The sequence below is a fragment of the Mustela lutreola genome, chromosome 12, assembly GCF_030435805.1.
Source record: "Mustela lutreola isolate mMusLut2 chromosome 12, mMusLut2.pri, whole genome shotgun sequence".
Lineage (NCBI taxonomy): Eukaryota > Metazoa > Chordata > Mammalia > Carnivora > Mustelidae > Mustela > Mustela lutreola.
This window is the reverse complement of record NC_081301.1, coordinates 17,507,361-17,532,166: the sequence shown is the minus strand read 5'-3', so window position 1 is coordinate 17,532,166 and position 24,806 is coordinate 17,507,361. Positions and strand designations below refer to the sequence as shown.

At 51.2% G+C, this 24,806-nt stretch overlaps 1 protein-coding gene across 1 annotated transcript in view; it reads left to right on the top strand.

The window, feature by feature from the left end:
• Nucleotides 1-24,806, top strand: part of PAPPA (pappalysin 1) — a 239,644-nt gene that overhangs the window by 201,788 nt on the left and 13,050 nt on the right. Inside the window, exons 18-21 of the mRNA XM_059142291.1 lie at nt 545-692; nt 5,606-5,715; nt 14,634-14,705; nt 19,365-19,463. Coding sequence (XP_058998274.1) covers nt 545-692; nt 5,606-5,715; nt 14,634-14,705; nt 19,365-19,463 — 429 coding nt within the window. The remainder of the gene's footprint in view (nt 1-544; nt 693-5,605; nt 5,716-14,633; nt 14,706-19,364; nt 19,464-24,806) is intronic.

Below are 24,806 nucleotides of genomic sequence, written 5' to 3'. Positions count from 1 at the left end.
CTCCCATTAGAAACCCAGACTCTGGAAGTAGGCTCAGAGCAAGGACTGAACCTACGCGTTGCGTGTGCCTACTGCCTTGCGGAAGATGGAGAAACTGTGTAACGCCTGTTCTAAAGAACTGGGGGAGGGGCACTGAGACAGCTCCAAGACCCATGTTCTTACCTACTGTATGAGCTGGGGTGCGTTTGGGAGTGTTTGGTCACCTTCTATCTCAGTTAAAAAAAATAAATAAATAATCAACACAGAAATCTCTCTGACTGAAATCTCTGAAAGAGCTCGAAGCTAGGGTTCAGAAAACATGGGAGTTAGGCTCCCTGGAGCGCTCTGGACACGTTTCCTGACTTGAGTCCTCAGTTTCCCCATCTGTCAAGCAGAAATGTTAACAGTGCCTCTATTTTTGGATGATTGGGTTTCTAGCTAACACTTCCAGTGCTCTGGGGAGATGAGGAACGGTTTCCTCTGTTACTCTGAGGGGCTGATTACGGTGAGGGTGGCAGTCCCTCCAGTTCACGCTGACTATTCTTCTGTGGTCTGTGCTGCTCAGGGACGTGGGAGCAACATCATCCACTGCCGGAAAGATGGCACCTGGAGTGGCTCCTTCCACATCTGCCAGGAGATGCAAGGCCAGTGCTCGGCCCCGGACCAGCTCAACGGCAACCTCAAACTGCAGTGCCCGGAAGGCTATGCCATAGGTACGGTGGGCGCGTGAGGGCGGCGGGGTGGCACAGGTCCTTCTCAAGCCTGGGGCCAGTGCTTCGCTGGGTGACGGGGCACCACTCCCGATGCCCTGTAGGAGGGAGACAGAGATGAAGGAGACTAGGTCCTGTGCTCCCAGAGAGAGAGTTGAGGGTACACGTGTTGGAGAAGAAATTTCGGGGAGTTTGGAGAGTCCCACGGGAGCACAGAAGAGCTGACCGCTGTGTCAGGGGACCTAGAAGGTTCCCAGGGGAAGGGACACTTCTATAGGGATTCGAAAGAGCTTGTTGGGCAGGAGATGGGCTTCCGGACAAGGAACCCTGTGGCGTGGAGGGGAAGAGCTGCAAAGGCACACACACCCTGTGTCAGAAAGCAGTGGTGGTCCCCGGTTCATCTTAAATTGTGCGTCCTACTAATCCTTCATGAGTACCTACAGCGGGTTAGGTCCTGCAGCCAGCACTTGAGAGGCACCTTCTCGTATCTGCTCAACGACCCATGACAGATGAGGAGATGGGCACGTGAAGGGATAACAGAGTCTCCCTGAAGCCAGACAGCGTTCCTCCTCTGGAGCCCCAGTTCTTCCTCTGGCGTCTCAGTGGCCTCCCACTGGGAGGATAAAGAATATGTTCAAACGGCTCTTTGTGTGGTGACAGGCTAGCTCACAGAGTGCCCACAGTGAGGGGAGACAACCTGGAGTTTGATGCCAGGGAATTGCCTGGTCGAAACCAGGCATCTGGACGGAGGCATTAATCACAGGCTCCGAGGCTTTCTGGGGGAACTGGGCGTGCATTGAGTCTGACCTCAGTGGAGGGCAGTGGTGCTGACCTCTTGGGCTGATTCCCTAATTGACCATGATGAAAAGCCCAGGGAATTGGATGTTCTTTCTCATGGCCAGCGTGATTTATGAGATAATCACCAGGGATGTCTGGAGCGGGAGGTTATCACGCACACACTCACTCCCAGTCACACAGAGCCAACAAGTTCTGCATCCAGCAAAACGGGAGCTGTCAAAACGGGGCCTGTGCTTGGGGAGGGGAGGTGTAGGGGGCCCCTGACCACCTCCTTTCAAAGACGGAAATGTAGAGCCTGAGAGCACACATGCGTTCTTCACCTAAAAGCAGACCAGGAATCGGTGCTCCTGCATTGAGCCCAGAGCACCAGCTCCTGTGTGGGTGAGAAAAGCTCTCTCTGATGATTCAGAAGGGACTTCAGGTTCCTACAGAGCCGCCATCTGAAGGACCCTGGCCCGACGTTTGCAGAGAGGGGTTATCTTGCGTGATCTGCCAATATAGGCATTCTAGAAGTTTAGGGCAGCAGGTGTCGCAATGGTCAGTAACATTGGATGCTCTATCCCAAAGCCAATGCTTTCTTCTGCCATCATTCCTGACAGGTGGTTCTAGACACTTAGGTCTGTGATAGGGTCCCTGCCCCCAACTCAGCCAGGATACACAAGTGAATATTCAGTTACACTCATGACTGGTATTAAGTGTTCCTGGGAGGGAAAACTTTGATGAAGTGACTTCTATTTAAAAGAAAAAAAAGAAACTTTTAGAAACAGACTTCCTGCCTGTCTACCTCCACGGATCTACTCAAATATATTCACACATGCAAAAATAAACACAAGCACAAATGTTTAATAACCGAACAGACCCAAATACATGCAGCATAAACTCATGCCTAGCACGTACACCTCAGCCAAATACTGCACAAACACATCACTTAACACGCACACACACATACACACGTGTGACATAGAGTCACACACGTCACAAGCACAGATGCATCTGAGGCCCTGAAACATGTTACATAGGCAGGAAGGTGCCCAGATACGCTGTGGGGCCCCCGGGTGCGTACACCGCCCTCACAATCTTGCAGCACACGGCCCTGCTCTTCACTCGCCCAGCAAGACAGAGGCACACGTATGGCCGTACCGTAGCATCCCTTTGCCCACTGAGCTTTCTCAAAGTCAAGCAGGAAGGGAAAGAAGTCAGTACGACACAGGAGCCTCAATGTCCTTCTCTTCCCTGTGCCCATGTCCCGTTGCCAGACAGATGTCCCTCTTATGGATATGGTGATCCGTGCATGGTGGTGGGCCTCTGGGGAAGGTGGCAGAGGTGGTTGCTAAGAGGGAAAAGGCACTGTGGGACCCTGGGAGGGAAGGCGGGAAAACAGGTTTCCCTCCTGACCTCCAGGTCCCTCCCCTTCGTCACCTCCAGAGACCCCCAGATCAGAAGCCCAGGCTGGGCCCTTCCCTGTGCACAGCCCCCCTCACCAAGGAGGGGATTTGACTCAAGGCCTTATAATCGGGGTGAAGTCCCTTCCTGTGGGCTCAGAGGCTGGAGGACACATTCTGGAGCCGCCCAGAGCAGTCCCCTCTGGGCTCCTCCGCCGGGCAGCACAGGCCAGCTTCTGTGGCAACCAAGAGCACTCAGAAAGTTGCTACTGTCCCCTCTGCACCCCCGGGGCTGCCACCCTCCCTCCTTCTCCCAGGGAAGGAGAGGCAGAGGCCCGGTGAGATCACCCTCTGTAATGATGCCAGTTCCTGCTCATATATCACAACAGGGCAGCCTGGGCCTAAAGCCCCAGCCCTGTGTGTGTGGCGGGGGGTCGGGGGAGAGTGCAGGGGAGGGAGCTGCGGGGAAGGGGGGACAGGACTGCTGCTGAGCAGACCAGGGATGGCCTCACAGGCTACCTCCTGCTTTTGCAAAAGAGGATTTTATCATCACAGCCTTGTTTCTACCTCGCTCCCTAAATACTCCTTTAGAACTGATTTCATGATAAGCACGCAGCGCTGACTTTCTCCAGCTGCTTCGTGACTCCCCCCGCCTTATTCCCCTCACTCATCTTTTTGGTGCTTTTGCAGTGCTCCCCACCCCCGCCACCTCATTTCTTTTCCTTCCTCTATCTTCCTTTCTCTTTCCTCTGTTGGGCTCCCCTGTATCCACTGCTGGGCTCAGAAGGCAGAGGGACGTGGGTTTTAATTGATGGGGCCCAAGTCGTCTGCTTTGTAGCCTGAGCTCCGTGCACATCTCTAACCTGAGACATGGGTGTGATGGCAATCCATCACACAGCACAGGGTATTCAAGAGAATGAGTGACAACCACCTGCAGGGCCAGGGTCTGGCCCCCACCTTTTGGGCTCGGGGGCCCTGTGTTTAAAGTGAAGAGGTTTTAAACACTGTCCTAGGCCTGCCACTCCACCCCTGTCCCTCTTCAGTCCTGGTGAGTCTCTCAGAGGCCAAGATGGCAACAAGCAGGGCCCTCGTAGATAGACAGTGTATGTGTGTGTGTGTGTGTGGGGGGGGGTGGATATACACATAGACATCACACACACACATGCACACATGCGTGCACCTGGAAGGGAACCTTTGAATGGCTACTGGAATCAAGTTGGCTGTCTCTTGGGACTCACTTCATGTTCAGGGGTGGTCCTGGCATTCAGGCAAGGGAACGGCCTCCTTAGGGCCTTGGTCAGATTCTGTCACATCTGTCCTTTGCCCACAGGAATGAGCATGGCTTGAGAGTCCTGGGGACACCTCATGGGATAGGCTTGATTCTCAGGAGACTTCGCAGTGTGTGAGGGCAGGGTGGAGAGTGAATGCACCAAATTACAGTCAACTTGCCAGCCCGCAGCTTAAAGTTGCTGTGCCTCATCAAGGGCTGCTGTGTACCTGCCTGTCCCCGCTTATCATCAATGCCTTCATTCTTCCATTTCTTTATCCAAGATGCAGTCTTGTATTCATTCACTCCCCCATCGCGGTACGCATGTCCTCCTGCGCATTCCCTCACCCCTCAGTCCCTTGTCCACGGATGCATTCGCTCGCTCCCTGTCTCTCTCACTCGTTTCACAAATGCTTGCTGCCCTGCATGGTGCCAGGCTCTGGGTGGAGAACGGGGAGCACAGAGAGGGCTGGCTTCAGGAGTTTACAGTCTGGCTGGGAAGTGAGCCATCGAGAGAACCATTCCCAAGCCCGTGGGAAGGGGCTAGTGCCCTGTGACAGGGCCTGGTCTATCAGGAAAGCAGGGAGGGCTCCTCGGAGCAGGCACTTGGCAGCACTTGGGTGGAGGTCTGAGGGATCATTAATAGTGCGTTAGTTGAAGAAGAGTAGGAAGGGCCTAAAAGCACCGGGGAGGCATGTGGGGAAGCATCACGCAAGCAGGAAGTGAGGGGCTAGGGGGGCTGATGCTTCCTGCACCGTCCCTGCATATCAGGCACCAGGCCAGGCTCACAAATGAGTCCCCCTCATCCCTGTCCATCTGGGGCATCACTGTAACCGTGGGAAGGCAGGCACAGGGAGGGCGTAAGGCCAGCCCTGAGAGACTCCTCGTTGCTGAATACTGCTCTCACTCAGGCGCAAAGATCAGGGCAGGCTTCTTGGAAGATGTGAAGTGGGCCATGAAGAACTGATAGGATTTGACCTTGAGAAGGCAGATGGGGGTGATTCTGGAGAAGGGGTGAATGGGAGCAGAAACATAGAGGAAAGGGGTTGTGGGACTCGGGTGGCAAACCTACGGCAATCTGGCTGGACCACCCAAAGCGTGAAGATGGTTAATGGGAGATGAAACTGACTAGACCATGGCAGCCCATGCATGCTGGGCGAAGGGGATTACGTTTTGTCCTGCTTTTGGGGAACCTTGAAAATGTTCTCAAGCAGAGGAGGGGCGTGACCAAAAGGGGCTCACGGCGGACGAACACGGTGATGGGTGCGGCCTGGACTAGAGACCGGAACAGAGTCGGAGAGAACAAAGGCTGCCCCTTTGGGAGTTTTCTTCTTTCCACTGTCTTCAAGGCCAGGGTGGCCTGGCCCACAGGGGACCAGGAGCAGGAGGGCCCTCGCTGTGCGAGAGCAGCCCATGGGCATCGGGGGATTGTGGGCTGAGCTGTGGCCTCACACTGTGCTTGCCCTCAGGGTCGGAGTGTGTCACCTCGTGCCTGGACCACAACAGCGAGTCCATCATCCTGCCAGTGAACGTGTCCGTACGGGACATCCCGCACTGGCTGAACCCCACACGGGTAGAGGTGAGTGACGGGGCCGACCCTGGTGGATCGGGGAGGGAAATGACCCCCTTGGACACTTACTATGCCCTGGTCCTGAATTCGTTCTCTCACACATGATGCGCGCGCGTTACGGGTCACTGACTCATCACATCTGTTCGGGGGGGGGGGGGGGGCGGAGAGAGGGGGCTCTGTTCACCATCATTTCTCCAGGCCTCCAGCATGTCACACTTCCCCTTGACCAGGACTGTGCGAAGGACCTTTTATTCACTGTTCCACTGAATCCTGATGGCAGGCCAGGAATAAGAGGACTGTTGTCCCCAGTTTAGAGGCGAGGGCACCGAGGCACTGAGAACACACAGAAAAACCTGTCTGTCTGACCGGGTCACAAACCCCTGTCTGTCTGACTGGGCCTGTATCTGTGAGTATAGTGCGATCTGGCTTCTCCAGACCAGCTCTTAGAAGGCCCTCCGTGTCCTATGGCCTAGATTTCTGGTATCCTCCCTGCTTTACTTGTTGGTTGGAAAGCAGCTAATAGTGATCTGGGGAACACGTAACACCCACTGCTTAGGAAGCACCCACGGTGTTCCCGTGCCCAGCACTCAACACACGAGATAGTATTTAAGCCCCAGAATTATTGTACGGAGCAAGGGACATCTCCTGCAGTCCCTGCTTGGGGACACGGAGATCTTAGGAGTGAGCGACGGGCCCCAGCGCGAAGGCTCGGGCCCAAGCCTGAGTCCAAAGGGAGTGCTTCTTCCGCAGAGTCAAGCTGGCGTGGCCCTGGCCAGAGACCTTATAGGCTCTGCCTCTCAACATCTGCTGTCCTTGCCCAGGTCCAGCTGGAGGCTGGCCACTCTCCTGGTAACCTGGTCCATCCATGACCCTGTGGTGAAGCAGGACCCCACTCTTGCCCTCAAGGGCAGTGTGGACCCTGGGCCTCATGTACCCATTCTGGGCACTGGCTCAACCTGGAGAAAGTGAAACAGGGAAGCAGGGCACGCAGGGCACTGTTCAGCGATGTCCCTGTCGGCCAGCCTTTCTGCCTGGGGTGCGGGGGTGGGGCTCGCTGTATGCCCTCCTGCTGCGGATCGCGCTCCGGATAGCCAGGCAGAACCTGATACGAGGTGTACTATGTCTCAAATGAGCTGAGGGCATGATCGCGAGGGCTTACTCAGCACTGGCCCATGGCGCTGGCGCTGGCCTTGGACACCCACTCCGCTCCCCTGTGCACCCCAGCATTCTTCTTCTTCCCTCCGCTCCCCTTCCTCCTTCTCCCCGACGGTTCTCTGCCCCATCTACCACTGGAGCCCCAGTTGCCTGCTTCTGTCTCCGCTGTTTCTCTGTCCCCTCTCCTAAGACCCTGATCACCTTGTCCCGCATCCCGCCCACCCATACGCTTTCCCCTCTGTCTGCCCCTGATTCTTCTGTGCATTCCCTAGACAGCGCTGTTTCCCCGACCTCGTGCTGCTCGTCTGTTTTCTGCCTTCGGCGCGCCTTACTCCACTGCTAACCCAGAGACCCACACAGACTCTCACGGAATAACCCCGGCGAATGCAGTTGTGCTGTCCACACCCAGGGGCACGCACAGAACCCCATGTCAGAAGCTCAAGGAAGTTGGAGATCAAGTATAAGCCCCTTATTGTACAGGCAGAGAAATGGAGGAGCGGCGAGGGAGGGGGTTAGGCCAGGGTCGCCCAGGAAGCAGAGCCAGAACAGTGCCACGCCTCAGCTCCATTCCCCTCCCTCTCCCCTGCCCTGCTTCCATATACCCGAAGGCAGGGGCATCACACTCCTACACAGAGCAGACACAGGAGACCTCCCTCATACCCCAGTAGCGGAGGTCTTCTCCGCCTGGGACTCAGACCAGTTTCCCCTGGCCCAGCTCCCACTCAGGCCTTTTCTCTGCGCCCTGGATGCATTCCTGCCCTTCCCTCTGCGAGCCCTGGGCACTATAGAGTTCAGTTATAATTCACTGTGAAATAAATCCAGGGATTGGAAAGCCCGCGAGCCCCCCTTCCCCAATTGCCCACCCGCCGCCGGCCCGTCCCAGCCCCCACCCAGTTCCCTGGTCTGCCGACCCTTTATTGATGCCGGCCTACGGAGAGAGCCATAACGAGGTTCAGACCTCCACCGGTCTCCGGAGGCCTCATTATCCAGGAGGAAAAAAATGTGGTAGAAACAGGGAGGAGGGTGAAGGGCAGAGATTGATGATTTCCAGGAATAAGGCAGAAAAGCTGGCCTCTGCTGCACCCTTGCCCCCTTGGGTGGTGAGAGCTAGGCCGAAACCGAGCGGCCAGAGCGGCTAGAGCAGGCACAGCCCGGCCAGGCCAGAGCAGAGGCCTGGGGTTGGGCGGGGGCAGGGGAGTCCTATGTTCTTAGGCCTGCCTCCCATCGGGGCCAGGCACAGGGGTGGGGAGGTGCAGGGGTGGGGGCCGGCTGGGCTCTAGCTCCCCTTACCTTTGTCCCCAGGGAAGGAAGTGCGGAGTCCGAGCTGACATTTCCTGGATTCTGTGAATCTGGCACTGGGTCATGCTTCCTGCACACACACAGCCCACACCCCGTGAGTGGGTTTCAGTCTCTCCCCGGTTTACAGGGGAGGAAGTGGAACCTCAGCGAGGGGAGCCCCTTGCCTGAGAGGAAGGGAAGAGAGCCCCTGGGCAGTCTCATGGGCAGCTGTTCCTTTTTTTTTTTTTTAATTGAGGTATAATTGACATATAAAATGCAGTTTCTGCGGGATGTAGGACGATAATAATAAAAACCAACTGTTCACTGACCGCCTACCAGGGAGCATGCTGTGGGATAGTTCACCGCTGGCTCTCTGCGCTCCCCCCGCACCCCCTCCCGACCCCACCCCCAGAAAACAGCCACCATCTAGAACTCTAACTTGTAGCATTTGCCAATTACCATGGTGTCAATATTCCCCCCATGGCAGATGTCCAGCTTCCCAAGTTGCCCTCACTGCACACACAGCTGGGACAGGGCAGGCACCGCTGCCTCTCCTGGGCCCACGCAAGCCGGCCAAAGCCCACAGTGGCACATGTCACACGACAGCCTCTGTTTTAAGTACTTTGCACGCATAGGCCTGTGTGACGAGAACAACGCCTACTTAGATGAGTGGGAGATGGACACGGAGATCACATGCCATGATGAGCGCAGCACGATGGTGACCTTTGTGCAGGCAGGCCACGGTGCTCCCTTTCGTGCCTAGCCCGCGGTGGGTGCTCGCCAAATACTTAGGGCTGCGGGGTCAAGTGACCAAGGTCCTCATTCAGGCTCAGGCATGTTCTTGCTGTCTGTCCTTGGGCAAATCCTATCAGGGCTATAAGCTGCAGTTTGCCTGTCTGTGGAAGGAGAGATAGTCCTGGATCAAGAGCCCCGAAGTCGGATCCCCACGGGAACCGGGCTGGTGGGACCAGTGCGTGAAGCAGGCCTGGGTGTCATTCTGTATATCACACACCTCGGATATTATTGATAATAGTAGCAGGATTTACTAGACATATTTCAGACACTTAAAATGCAATACAAACACCCATGTGTGTTATAATACAAACACCCAACTTAAGAAATGAGTCTCTAAATTTTCTTCTTACTGAGACTTAATGCACATGCTGATCTTCCGTGTAAGGTTGGATCGGTGTTTGTTTGTGGCCACTCCTGAAACCACTCCCCAGGTCGGGATCTCTGGCTCCCCAGAGGTCATTCCCTCCCCATGCCAGGCAATGGTTGTGCCCCCAAGATCATGTCTATTGGGTTGGCTTTTTTTTTTTTAATTGAGGTATAATTGACATATAAAATTATATTGGTTTCAGGTGTACTAAAATTTTTAGGCTTAATTTCATAAAGAAAAACACTCTGTCCCTTTATTTTTTTCAAAGTTCTCCCCCTTTGAAAGCGCCCACTCCCTCCACCCCCGTCGCCCCACATGCACTGTTGGGAGCAATAGGGACATGGAGGAATCTTCCTCACATCTCATAAAGGATATGATACAAACTCAGTGACAGATGGCAATATATCTCGGGCTCTGAGCTGGAGAGATTGCAGGGAGAGGTGGAGACAGCGGTGAACTCTGGGAAGCACATCCTGCTTCCCAAGAGGGCAGCTTGAGCCCCGTGTGGCAGTGTGGAAATGTGTGCTTAGTATGGTTAGAGTCCCCGCTTTGTCTTGAATATGAGAAATCTGGAGTCTTTAAAATATAAAATCTCTAATTTTTTTTTTAAATATTGGCAAATAATTTTGAGGCCTGTCAAGCACACTGTGTGCTAGACTGAACATTTCTGTGGGTTGTGTAGCCTGGAAGCCTGGCTTGTAACCTTTGAATGAGGCAGACTCCTAGCCCCGGCATCTGGAATTCAGGGTAGCAGCTTCTCCATCCCCAGCTCCAAGGGAGCACCCCAGTCTCCCCTATATCTCAACTTGTGCGTGGCAAAAGCAGCTCGCGGCCTCAGAGTCTTATATGATTCCTCTAGGCATCTGGGATCTTGGATTTTATAATGGCTTCTGGGAAGAGGTTGAAAGCAGGGAGGAAAGAGAGGAGAAGAAAAAGAAAGGGAGGGAGGTATTTAAGGGGGGGGGGGGAGGAAGTCCCCATTTACTGAGTACCTATGATATGTGGGCACCGATAGGCAGGTCCAAATGCTACCTCACTTTATCTCTACCATACTCCAATGAGATCAACAGTATCACCATTTTATACACGAAGCTGAAGTTCTCACTGGGTGTTCACTGCCCAGTTCATGTAGCTAATACATCTGAATCAGAATTTGAACCCAGGGCTAATTCTCCTGCATTTCGTCTTGCAAGGTAACCACCTTCTATATTATAAATCATAATGCGACACTTGCAGACAAAGGGTGCAGAATTCATTACTTGAAAGGAAGGCCACTCTGTGGAATGCCCTGTCAAGGGTCTGGAGTCAGAGGTAGAAGGGTTCTGAGTGAGCATGGAGTCCAGTCTATCCGAGGTATAGAGGCGAGACAGCGTGTGCCCTGCAGGTGAAGCCCATGCCGGAGAGATGGGTCCAGAAGCCAGTGAGATCTCTCATTCACTCATTTGGTCACTGGTTCATTCACTCACTCAGAAACACTGATGAGGTCCTTCTAAACGGCAGGCGTTCTTTAAGCACAAGGCATTCAAGCTGAAGAGTGCCTGGGCTTTTCAAAGATTTTATTTATTTATTTGACAGAGATCACAAGTAGGCAGAGAGGCAGGCAGAGAGAGAGGGGAAAGCAGGCTCCCCGCTGAGCAGAGAGCCCGATGCGGGGCTTGATCCCAGGACCCTGGGACCATGATCTGAGCCGGATGCAGAGGCTTTAACCCACTGAGCCACCCAGGTGCCCCGAGTGCCTGGGCTTATAAAGAAAACCCCGAAGCTCTGTACGTGATAATGAATGGCAAACATAAGTTAAACGATATCATTCATTCACCGAAAGCCCTACACATCAAAGGGAGGATTAAGGAGAAAAGAGGGCTCATCGTACATGGCATCTGAAGGGGTGTTCAATCTGAGTCTTAGGATGGGGAGGCTCTCTTATGATGCTTTCTCACAGGTCTTAAACTCTGCCTGGGACCGCATCTTTCCTGGGATTCATCCTGGAATCTGGAGACACTCTGCCCACTCCCAGGCCCCTGCCTACTTTCCTCTGAAAGCCCTTCCACCTTCCTGAACTTTGGTCTTTCCGTCAGGCCAGAGAGTAAACTATTTTATATTTCTAGTTTTGGGGGCTAGGGGAATGTGAAGGAGAGCGTAGGGTTTAAATACAGATCTGGTAATCAGGGAGCTGCAGGCCTACTTCCCGATGGTCCTTGCCTACGTGCATGGCTTAGAGCAGGTTGGTCAATGCTCTGCGGTCCGTTTCCTCCCGTGTAGCCCAGACTCAAAAATAGTACCTCTCCTGTAGTTAGGGTAAGAATTAAATAAAGATCTGAGGACAGGGCGTGTGCAGATGAGGATGAGGGTAATGATGACAGGGTTGGTGACGGTGCTGTGATGGTGATGAAGATGATGGTGGTGCTGGCCATGGCGATGCTGAAGGTCACTGCAGCTGGGAAGAAAGGACAATGTATTCTTCTTAGGCACCACGGCAGGAAACGAAAGCCGCCTTACAAAACCTGGCCTGAAAGCACTCTCACTGGGCTAGAGGTCTCCCTGGCACCCGAAGGAACAAGGCTGACATTGGAGGGCCCCCACCGGGGATCTCCCAATCTGCGGTGTAAACAGCCTAGCAGCTCTCGCTGCTTGCCCTCTGCCAGTTCTGCTCACATACAGAGGGGCCCTGTCGTAGGACAGGTAGGGCATGCAGCCCTAAGGAATAGTGGAAAATCCAAAAGCCTTGGAAAGATCAACAGGCTCATGCAGATAGTATAAAAGTCCTTTCTCTGAACTCACGTCCAGGTAAACCTCAGCTGACAGAGCCTTGTACAGCCATACCACAACACTCCTACAGGCGGATTAAATTAGCTCTCTCGGATAAACAGGGGGAGGGATGGGCATCAACTCCCTTGTGGATCCTGACCCTGCTGTGTTCGATTACTTGAGCCATTACCAAGGGCCCCTCCAGCACCCCTGGTTTTTGGCTGGGGACAGACTCTCAGAACCAAAGATGAAACCCTGGGTCAGGTCTCACAGAGGATGAAAGCAGGTGATTCTCTCCACCTCTGGCCCTGTGGCTGGGAAGCAGAGGGCACCAGAGTAGCTAAGCTGGAAGAAAGGAGCACCGGAAGCCACTCACACTCCCTCATCTGGTCAACATATACTTGTTTGCTCTGCTCCAGGCTGGATCCTGGGGAGACACAGAAATGTGTCAAACCCAGGTCCTCAGTTAATCAGTCCCGTACCATTTATCTCCGTGGATCATCACGACAAGCCCATGAGGTGATTTTCGGGACCCATTTCACAGACAGGAGAACCCAGCCTCACAGTGGAAATCCACAAAGCAATTTCAAGTCGAATTGCATCCACACCTGACACAGCCCATGCCCAAGGTCTTTCCCGCATGTCACCTTGTCTAGGTGTATTGGGAAAAGGTAGAAAGGGGCAGGGTGTAGTAGTGATGTAGTCTACGTAATAGACTTCCCATGGCAAGACTGGTTGGCAGATCTTCAGCTTAGGTTGGTTGTTTAAGACTCTAATTCTGCCTATGCTAAACCGGTCTTCTAGACATTGTGCTAGGCATGGTAAGGGCTCTTCTGATGTTCTAGAACAGAGGAAGTCAAGTAAAGAAAACCCTGCCCATTGATAAAAATCATCTCTATTTTGATATGTCTTTATTCATTTATAACAAAAACATTTATGAGGCATCCTCCACGTGCCAGACGCCATTCTAGGCATGGATGACCCAAGGGTGAACCCCAGATGCTGTGTGGCAGGAAAGAAAGGCACCAACCCATCTTAGCCCGCTCTTGGAGTCACGTGATTCCCTTTGTTCCAAGCTCGCCAAGAAACTTAATTATGGTGGGGCTCCCATACAGGTCTGCCTTCGGGGAGAAACTGGGTTGGTCATGTGATTTTCCGTATTCTGACCCATATGACTGTTTCATTTCTTAATGAAAATTAATCAGCTGGCAGTCATCCAGGAGAGCAAGACCTGATCACATAGCCCTCTACGGCTGGTCCCTGACACTAACTTTCATTGCAGATCTAAGCATTTGCCTCCAGGTTGTTTTCATTTTATTTTTTAAAGAAATCATTATAATTTTGGCATGACATGTAAGACATAGAGAAAGGAGCTTCTGGGAACATCACATTAGCCCCAGTCCTGATGCTACGGACCTTCCCAGTTTCATCTTTCTCTTTTCACCTCCTTTAAAAATTGTCCTCCTATTGGATTTTATGTTATGAGCTTCCTTAAATAATTTCTAAAACGAGTGCTCAGTCTTGAGTCCTGGTTTCTTCCCAAAACAGCTACGGAGCCTGGGGTATTCATTCTCCATATCACCCAAGATTCGTGCCCAACTCACTGCATGGTAACGAGGAATAAATAAGATAATGCATAAAGTAATTAGCACCACAAATGAACTCCATATATTTTGGTTGTCATTATCATATTAACAATTATTATTATTAAAGGAGGTTATAAATAAATACACACATGCAAACCTAGATGCTCCGAGGGGGGTTGGGGAAGGCACCACAGGGGAAGGAAGTCATGAGCAGCCGAGCAAAAGAGAACTAAATGTTCTCCAGGAGACAAGATGGGGAAGGGCATTTCAGTGAAGAAGAACAGCAAGGACAAGGTCACAGAGGTGTGGCAGTGTGGACAGTGTCAGGGAACTTGGAGTGGCCCATAGGGCATGGTGGCAGGTGGAGGCAAGAAAGGTTCTCTGTGTCTCCAAGGGTTCGGAAACAGGCCACTGCTCTCACACTGTAGTGCGTATCAGAGTCATCTGGCAGGCTTGTACTGCGGAGTCCTAGGCCCTGGCCTCAGAGATTTGGATGCATTAGATCCAAGGTGACTCTGAAGTATGTGCCTTCCTCATGAGCTCCCACAGGGACCCCGATGAACGTGGTCCTCAGCCCATGTGTAGGAAAACCCCGCTCCACACTATTCTCCCTTCTCCCTGCCGCAGCCGTATGTATCTGCCCTTCCTCTTTCTTCCCACCTTGTTCCTAACTCCACCCATGGATCAAACATCAGCCAAGAATCTCCTGAAGGGCCTTTCTGACCGCGTCTTCATCCCCCAGTTCTGCTTTTCTTCAGCCCTTATTCCTGCCAGGGAGATACAGGATCATACCTACAGCAAACACAAATACTTTTGTAATCTTATGGCTCCTGTTACTGCAAGTACAATTATCCATGGGCAAATTATCCATGTAAATGCCAGGGTGAAGACAGGACTTGGAAGATCCAAGAAGATGTGGGGTGGTTGCGTGGGGTGCCAACAACGAGATGGCTTCCTCCCAGCCCCAAACCCATCTGACTGCTCTCTCCCTCTCTCTGCAGAGAGTTGTCTGCACGGCTGGTCTCAAGTGGTACCCTCATCCCGCCCTGATTCACTGTGTCAAAGGCTGTGAGGTGAGTCCCTAGAAGTGATCCTCTTGTTGTTAACATCCTGATCACTGGTCTTACATTGATCATGGCTTCCACTCACTTTGCCTACAAAGTGCTGTGAACAGCCCTTTAATAGGCTGATTGAGCAATCCCATTTTATAGATGGGGGAGTTGAGGCACGGAGATATCAACAAACATACTCAGAAATACATTTCATGGATAACAAAAGTAGGATTCCAAGGCATTCCTGCTCCCTCAGCTTATGTTCAACATGATGCTGCCTGTGGGAGGGACGGAGATCATCCTGATTTTGCATCTATAACATACCACGCATTTGACCCAAATGATCAGATTTAATGTTTAAAGAACCATAGGAGGCTTTTTTTTTTTTTTTTTTTTTCCCTTTCCAGTTCCTACTTTACTGCTGACCATTACTTGCAGGTCACTTCCTTTTGCCACACATTTGTCATTCACTCATTCTTCAACCCGGGAAGCAGTATGGCTACTTTAGACCCTACCACAGAGCTGAATGGGAAGATCCTCTCTGACTTCACAGTTGAACCTTTCCCTGGCGCTTGGCTTCATGGAGATCTGTCTCTCTGTCTCAGTGAGCAGCCTGGGAAGGCACAGGGGCAGAGTACTTAGAAAGTCATCTGTATTCTCAAGGGGTCACACTGCCTCTGGAACTAGGAGATATTCTGTGCACCCCATGCACCCCGTGGGTCTTCTCATCTGACAATGAAAAGGAGGCCCTAAATCACATCCAGGTGGAGGCACAAATATTTGTGGTCTGCTCCCCGCTCCAGAGCCCGCTCAGGAAAATGCAGGTGAAAGGGACTAGTTTGCACTCTAGAAAACTTTGTATTTGATGAAATTCTTGGAATGTCAGAGTCAGAAATGCTCTTCAAGATGATCTAAACCTGAGTTTTTAAAGCTGTAGCCAGATCTGAAATTTGATGGAATACTCAAACGGGAAGGATTCTTAGCGTGATCGAATCCTAATCAATGGTTATACGGAGTGGGAAAGCAGGATCAGAGAGGCGATGGACTGGCCCAGGATTGCACAGCATTAAAGCCACAGAGCCAAATTATGAACCTGGGTCTCCTGACTCTAGGCTGGTGCTTTTTCTCCTCCATGAGGCCACCTCCCACCCATGAATCACCCCCGTCAAGACAGGCCCTGGATCAAACTTTTCATTCTGTGTATGGACTAGGGGCTCCACGTGGCATCTTCTAAGGGCACTCGACACTGTAGTCTTTAAGAGCTCCCCCCTCCCCCCGCCTTCTCCCAAGATTCAGCTGGGAATGGCCAAAACCAAGGCCAGGGCGCTGTGGCTATTGCTTCCTTCCATCTCTCTGGATCAGTCCAACGCTTGGAGGAAAGGAAGCTTGGATTACCGGGGCCCTCGTTCTGCTGAGTCGGCAGTCTGGGCAGCCAGTGTGACAGCAGAATTCGATCCCTCCTTTGACTCAGCACCGGGGCCTAGGAGCCCCTCACCTGTCAGGCTCTGAGTCCTGCCAACGATGCTTATCGCCTTTGCCCTTGCAGGTGATCTCCTCTCCTCCTTAACTTAAAGCTCAGAGTTTGCCTCATGTCTGGGGCGGAAAGGAATGCCTGGGAGAGATACCAATGCTGGGTGGAGGCAGGAGCCCTCAACCTGGAATGTCTGGAGTTAGCCAGGACTGAGGAAGGGTTTTGGGACTCTCGAGCGCTCTACCCCAAGCTGTGTCCAAAGGGGTCCCTTCACTCTTTCATACATCAGAGCCTCACTGATGCCTCTTAGGGGCCTGACACTACTCAAGGTTCTGGAAACACAGTGATCTTAGTCAAGTGAGAACAGTCACTGTGCCCCTCCTTCTTCCTGAGTCCAGACGTACGGTGTCTTCTTGCCCCTTGTGCATCCACGTGTCCACATATCTGTCCATGAAGAACTGAATTGTTTGACTGAATGAACATAAATGGTGAAGTTTTGCTCAAATCACCCCACGTTTTGCTAGGGAGTCCAGGCTACAGATATGGACAACACGCAGTCCTGTCCCTCGGGAACTCCCAGTCTAATGGAGGAGGTAGACAATTAAAGAATTCTAAACTATGGACCAAGAGCTGTAACCAGACCAAGTACAAGAAGCACAGAGCATCCTGGGGGGCTCAAAGAAGGCATTTCAGGGGTCTGAGATTGGAACTAGATCCCGAAGGGTGAGCTGCTCGCCCAAACACAGTAGTAGGAGCAGTAGCCATGAGAAGTACCAGGGATGGGAAAAATCCCTTCAGTGGCGGAGCTTTTCACATGTCACTCGCTCCCTCTCGAAATCCTCCGCTCTCCACCTTCCTCTAATTAACCCCTGCCCATCTTCCTGATCTCTGCTGAAAGGTCATTTCCCAAGGGACACCTTCACGGAGCTCTCTGATGAGGTCTAGTCCTCTTACTCTTTAACAGCCTCGTGGTGCCTGTCCTCTGTTGCTCTTATCAGAGATGAAATTGGCCAATTAGATGTGTGACTATTTGATTAAAGTCTCCTCACTGAAGTGTGAGGTCTGAAGGAGTATGAGCTCCGTCTCACTGTCCTATCTTTGTCTGCGGTGCAACATGTGACCTGTACTAAGCGTTCAGTGAATGTGGTTAAGTACAGGACGGATGGGTTGAGGGGCGGATGGAGGCAAGGGTGTGGCTGCAGGAGAGGGGTGAAGGGTAGCTGGTGAGGGGACTGGAGGGTTTTTTTCAGGGGGGAAAAAAAGTTTCATTTTTTTTTTTCTCTTCTTCCTCACCTTTCCCAGCTACTCCTTTTACCAAGCCAGTTCCTTTCATTCTGAGGGACATTTGGTTTCCTTCCTTACTCTGTTTTATAGGATAGAAGAAAGATCATGAAGAACAGGTCCCACAATCTCCTTGGGCACAGAGCAAAACCAAGAGCTTATCCTTAGTTGTTTGTGCCTCTCTGCTCAGATATGGATGTAATAATTCCATTATGGCAAATACCCATCAGAGTCACACTTGTGTTCACAGCCATGCACGTATGCACATAGACACTTGGGCACAGCTGTTGCCTGTTCTTGGTTCTGCCTTGCTAAGTTTTTTTTTTTTTAAGACCCTAATAGGATAGTGATGAAATGGAATCCGGCATTGTGAGTTGGGAGCACAAAGCCCGGGTGAATCTGACGCAGAGATGAAAAAGCCAGGGATGCCACATGGGAGGGACTCCTTGTGAGCTTGGTTCTCTCTGTGATAGTCCGGATGGGAAGGAAAGACCATTGGGTCGCAGGAGTTGTGCTGAGATGCAGTGGTCTTAGCCAAGTGATGACATCTTTCCCATCAGTGAGTCAGCAAGTATTAGAAAGCCCAACGTGAACTTTGATCAGAGACGTCTTACCTTCCCTGCCTTTTTATATTAAAGGGTCACACTGTATTGCTTTTGGTGGGTGAAGGGGTATGCTTATTGCTTTGAGCAACCAATGGACTAATCCTGTCTCTTTATTTCACAACTGGGATGCTCAAGGCCCAGAAAAGATAAGCTACTTAACCAAAATCACCAAGGAACCCCTCCAATTGGTTGAGGTTTGTTAGACTAGACCCCAGATTTTCTAAACCCCCTCACAACTACCTTTCCACTGTGTCAATACAATATGCCCCTATGCCATTTCAAAAACATCACTAAGAATTGTACCCAGCATTAAATTAGGTTGTACCCAGCATTAAATTAGGTAATAGGGAGACCAAGAGGAACTGGATATTGCCCTTGTGTTCAGCGAGCTCACAGTCTTCTACCAGCTGGAGGTTCATAAACAAACATTAGAATAAACAGTGTGCTTAGTGCTTATAGGGACAAAAAGTATCAGGGGGTTTGCAGACACTCCTGACTTTCCCATATGATTACTCTGGGTTCAGATCGGTAATGACTTAACTCTGTCATCTTTTCCTCATCTTTGGGGTACCATAGAGTTGGAGGGGCATGGGGAAGAAAAGCAACACATCTGTATGTGCTAGCTGTGGACCAGAATGGCAAAGAAAAGATAGGACGTCAACTTAGATTTAAATCACTGCTCTGGCCCTGCCAGGCTGATCTGGGCTCAGTCCCTGTCTCGCTCTGAGCCTCAGAATCTTCATCTGAAAAGTGGGAATATCAGTGCTTACCTCACATGTTATTTGGAGAACAAAGAAGATGACAAACATGTAAAGCATGTGACCTCAAGCACCTCCACTCCAGTGCTAGAGAAGAGGGAGCCCAAAGACCATTGTGTCAAATTCTGATGAGTTCTTACATTTAATCTTGACAATTCTTGGGCAGATTACGTTGTTTATATTGTACCATAAATTATGTTTTTCATTACCTACTACTGGGAAAAGTAGGGGAAGTCTGCTCAGATTTTCTCCTCATTTCTTCAAGTAAAACTGAGCCCGACCTTAGAGAGATGTAAGTGATCTCTCCCGTGGCTTTGCGTACCCCAGCCTAGAAGTGTCCACCGGTGCAGCCCCAGCTGAGTTAGGGAAAAGTTGGCTAGGTAAGTCTTTACAAATGGCAGAAGTGATAACTTGGCCAAGGGGGTGTTGGCATTTGAAGCCAGGTAGGCGGTCTACAGGGGTTTTCAAAAGGATGAGAGATAGCTGAACAATAACCGGGCTATCCCCCCACCTAATATAGGATGCTAACGGGCCACCTTCCTTCTGCCTGTCTCCCCCCTTGCAGCCCTTCATGGGAGACAATTACTGTGATGCCATCAACAACCGAGCCTTCTGCAACTACGATGGTGGGGATTGCTGTGCCTCTACGGTGAAGACCAAGAAGGTAACACACCACCACCACCCCCCTAACCCCCGCTGGCAGCACCACCAGCTGGCCTCTCCCACTTCCCAGCCTGGAGCCCCCTGCACAACCCATTGTCCTGGCAGCGTCAGCATGTGCCCCCAAGCTGTGAGGCATTACGTTTTTTTTTAATTCTTTGAGGCAGTAGTTGAGCTAATATCATGGACTGATCTTTGCAGATGTTTCCTTACCCTCAGAGCTTGGGGCCAGACATGGAAGCAGACAAATATAAGTATAATCAATACTTTTAGAAGGAGAGGATAGAGCACTGGGAGGGCCCAGGCCAGGGGCTGGAGAAAGGCTCTACCAGAGGATCAGCATTGAAACTGAAACTTAAGGGAGGAGAAGGAGCAGGAAGGTGGCCAGGAAAAGCTTTGGGGGCAAGAGACTTGCTTGTAAAATCCTAGAGAGAACTTGCATCTTTGGGATGTATGGCTAAAATATAGGGGCAGAGAGAAGATGGGACATTGCTACCAAGGTAAGACGTAGCCTTTGATTATTTTATAATCTCTCTGTAAAATTAGGGGGTGTGGTCTCAGTTGTGATTTTCTTCCTTTGCATATTAGAGTTTAGCAGGAGTGAATCAGGTGTCTCGAGTAAAACATTGGACTAGGGCGCATACCCACTACTCATGGAAGAGTGACCACCCCCACTTTCTTCCTGATGAGAGCTGGGACCCCAGCCGAGAGCCGGGGAGAGGTGTTCAGACTGGCTGCCTGGGTTGAGGAGTGCTCTGGTGATGAATGAGTTAATGGGAAGCTATTTCTGGTTTTGTAGTCATCTACAATCTGAGCCAAAAAGTCTTTTGAGCTAATATCTCTCTCCTTAAAGAAAGGGGAACGGTGTTCCCAAGGCCGGTCATAGTCTGTCTTGACGGGATTGCTGTCAGTGATTATCGGGTCCAAACTTCTCACTTCCTAATGGGGTAACTGAGGCCCCTATAGGAAAACTGATTTGTCCATGGTGGCAGAGTGATAGAAACAGAGCAAGGTTTCTGGCTTGTTCAAAGTACCTTTATGTCGCACCATCCTTAAAAGAGTTAGTTCCTTAGGAAAGAGGTTCTGGCCTTAGAATACGGGGATGGACAGGGCAAGACCTAAGGAGCACAGTCAGACTGCATCTTTGATGACCAGAGCTGCTGGGGCTCCCTGGGGTCAGCTGGTCTTGTATGGGCAACCCTTCAGCCCACTTGCCCCCTCCCTTGATTTATGTATTAAACACCGAAAGTCAATACTTTCTGCTCAAATACAGTATAATAAAATTCATTTCCTATTAATGAATTTTATCTTTCTCCCAATTATAAAACCACACAGACTCTACTTTTTGGAAAATCCAGAAAGCAGAGAGAACAACAGAATCGTTGCTTTTCTCACATCCCAGAAGCAGCCATTGTTTTTCCTTCTGCCGTATCTTACTGTGTGTGTAAGCGTGTGGGTATTTGTGCCTGTGTGTACCTCGCAGCATTTCTAGTGCAGGATCCTGTGTTGTTCTGTTTTGCCTTAGCACAGGAAATCGTATACAGAAGAATGATCTGATATTATTATAAACTTTCTGGTGATCGTTTTTGCTCTGTTGTTATTTATTAGAGGGTTGTGATGGATCATGATCTGTGGAACAACTCACCTTGGGCCGTTCTTTCTAACTTGTGGGTTATTTCAGTTTCTCACCATGATAAATAATCAGGCTGGTGAGTATCTTTGCAGGTAAATATTTCTCCGGCTCTGTTCCTTCACAATTGCTATTTAGAACTGAAATGACTAGGATAAAAGGTGTGAGCATTTATAAGGCTCTTGACGCCTGGTGCCAGATGAATACAGAGTACAATAGCGTCAGTTTCATTTGTCGGCGTCTGTTTTCGAAAGTGAATGGACAATGAAGTGTGTGTTTTAAATAGAAGTTTGGGTAGAATTATGACGAAGTAGTCATGTGACACCATCCGTTGGAGCAAGAGCAGCTCCGATTAAAAGAATTTTCCTATGAACTATAACTTTATATACAAAAACATTAAAAAAAAAACTAATTTATTTTTATTGGGAGACTTCCTTAAATGGATTGCTGTTTCTACAGAGCGCGTGGTAGGAACATGAAGTCATGAGACTGAGCTTCAGGTGCAGATTCCAAATGATTACAGTCACTTGAAAAAACATCTATGTACACCAAATGGCCATTTTGACCCTCTGCTCCTTCTGGGTTCCGTTGCAACAATTTCAGACGTGTCCCAGCCCTTAGGTGCTGCCTCTTTAGGAAGGGACCCAGAGTTGTTCGTTCTTTGCCAGTTCTGAATATGCTTCCTAGTCTTTTTTTTTTTTTTTCCTTTCTTTCCTTTTCTATCCACATTATGTATGTAATTTTGGCTTTGGGAGTGAAAAGATCCCCTTCTTCCACTTTACATTGGTGATCCTCCTTGTCGGCCCTGGCTGCGGAGTGCAGAGAGCCAAGCTTCCTTCCCGCAGTAAGATGGGTGATCCTTGAGCGTCTATGAGGGCTCAGCACTGTACCGAGCTGCGTACCCGGGGCCCAGTCCAGACAGACTTGGCACCTGCCCCTGTGAAGTTCACGGGCTGTTAGGGGAGCCAGGCGTTAGGTGATGAGGTGTCCAGCCAGGCACTGTAGTGCCTTTGTCCAAGGGCAGTAAAGGAAAGGTGCGGGAGGTTACGGAGACCCGTGTGAAGGTCAGGAAAGGCTTCCCTAAGGAAGCGATGTTTACACTGAGCCCTGAAGAGTGAGTAGCTTTCCTGGAGAGGGTGAGTGGTGGTTGAAGACAGGCCAGGGAGGCCTGTGGCACTGCGTGGGAAGTGGGGGTGACCGGGCCTCCCGCTTCTCTTCTGGTACCTATGGCTTTGCCAGAGTTGTTCGTTACTCACAGCGTTGGAGGCTTTCTTCGGATTTGAGGTTCCTGGGAGTCTGACTTCCGGAGGAGAAAGGGATCTCAGATTAAGCTCATACTTCCTACCGTTTAAATTCCCCAGTTTAACTTCTAAATAGGCTCCCGCTTCTCGAATGCTTCAACACACTCTCTTAACACCCGCCCAGCTCCACTTCCCACCGTAGCTGGTTTACTGAGACAGAGACAGCAGGTGGAGAAACAGAGAAGGAAAGAGTCAGCCCTCCGTGAGTTGCCGTGGCTCTCAGACATCCTGCCAGACAGGTGTCCTCCGTCAGCTTCTTGAATCCCTGTGGCCTCTCCGACAGGTCACTGTCAGGCCCCGTGCCCCGGTGAGCCAGTGTGGGCTCAGAGCTCTTGCAGGATGGGCTTGAGTTCACTTGGCCGCCAGTGCCGAGGTCCAAACGTGAACCCCAGGCCTGCCTGAGGCGAGAGCCCAGCTCGCTCTTGTGCAGGGGGCTGAGTCCTCCGTGTGCCTGGGCCTAACCCTCCCAGTTCTGGTTGGAGACCATTCACCGCAAGCCCCGACTGCCAGGGAACCTTGGATAGGGGACCCCTCCCCTTGGCAAAGGTGGAAGCAGCTTTTCCCAGCAGCAAAGACAGGGTGGGGAGTCGTTGAGGCGCCCAGCCTTGCCAGCCATCCCTGACGCCCCAGACAGCAGTTTCCTCTGAGTGGAAAAAAAGTCCTGGTTTCTGTCTCCAGCTTCCCCAGCAGGAAGCCTCTTAGCGGCAGGAGAGGGGCCAGAGGCTGGCTTCCGTCCTCTCATTCCCTGGTCTGTACTGCCGGGCCTGGTCAGTTCCTGCCTGAACTCTTGGCCCCGGGGTACCCGTCGTGGGGAGTTCCCTGCCCGTGGGGAACACAGCCTGGCACTCAGAAGCTCACTGAGAGGGCAGATTGGCTTCATGCACCTTCTTCAGTGACGGTCATGTCACTAGCGGAGCACATACTATGTGCCTGGCCATGGTTGGGAGTCTCTGTGCCTGTTGTCTCACTCTGAGACCCCAGGAAAACCCGACAAGATAGACTCAGTGGAGGCTCAGAGAAGTGAACTCACTTGTACGGGGGGGCAGAGCTGAGTGTAGGATTTAGGATTTCCGGGCTCTGAACGACGATCACTCCCGTTCATGGAGGGCTCGCGATACGCCAAGCATCATGGTAACTGCCTTTGCATGTGTCATCTCTCTTCATATTACAGTCGCCCTCTTGTAGGTGGTGTCTTATTGTCCTCATTTTATAGCCAAGGCCGCTGAGGCTGAGAAGGGCTGAGGTCCCACGGCCAGCAAGTAGTAGAGCTGAGAGGGGAACCTTGTGAGCCTAAGCCACGAGGCAGTCACCTCTAACCCCCATTGTAAACATCGAGCTGTTTACAGCTCGACATAAACCTCGAACTTGCATCTTGCCCAGGCATTTTGCCCTTCCCCTGGTGGGTGGACTTCTCCCTTCCTTGTTCGCCTGAACAGGAGTCGCGGGTGTGAACTCAAGGCTAAGGGGCAAGCACACAGCATCTTCTCCCAGACGTCCTTCTAGCCAACTCTCCCAGTCTCCGGGGCTCGGGCCTCCTGGTCACTTGGCCCAGAATGATGTCTGTCTGCTCCCTTCATCCTTCCTTCCTTGTTTGTCCAGACACCAGCTGTTCCCCACATCTGCCCCGTGGGGTGACCTGGGCCCGGCTGGCAGACAAGAGCAAGACAGTGCAGGAAACTCCGTCTGACAGGGGTGACCGTTTTCCCATCCAGACACCTGTCTGCAGCGCGAGGCAGACAGGAAGGGGCAGGACCCAGCTTCTCAGCATGTCAGTTTATTATTTTCCTGTTGGAGCCTTGAGGAGTCTCGAATACAGAGCAGATTTCCAGAATGGTTGCTTCAATGATTTACCCTCATAGCAACAATGAAAAAATTCATTCACAACTGGAATCATCCTAAGGAAGCATGTGTTGGAGCTTTAAGGGAAGAAGGGGAAACAGCCTTAATCCATTCAACATAGCAAGATTTTGTAAGGCGGGGTGGCCTGGAACACTACTTTTGGTCGTGTTTTAGACAGCTGCTAAGAGACTGATTCTGGATGATGTCTGGGAAATTGGGGTGTAGTCCCAGCTCTGTGACTTAGTTCTGTGACCCTGGGCAGGCCCGGCTCACCTGTGGTTTTTATCTGTTGACATTTGGATGATACTGATGTCTAAGGATTCTCCGTGTGGCATTGGGGAGAACCTGAAGGTTATTTGGGGTCAGGGACCAGTAAAGATTAGGGAGAAATGAATCCCAGAAATGTCTCAGCACAAGACGGCATGCCTAACTGATGACATTAAGTGTAGGGTTGTAATATTTATTTGCTAAATCTAAGTGAAAACGGGGTTTATAGGAAAGGACATTAGACCGCAACATAGCCCACTGGTCTAAGGAGTCTGATCATTCTAACAATCGTTAGGTTAACGGCAGCCTT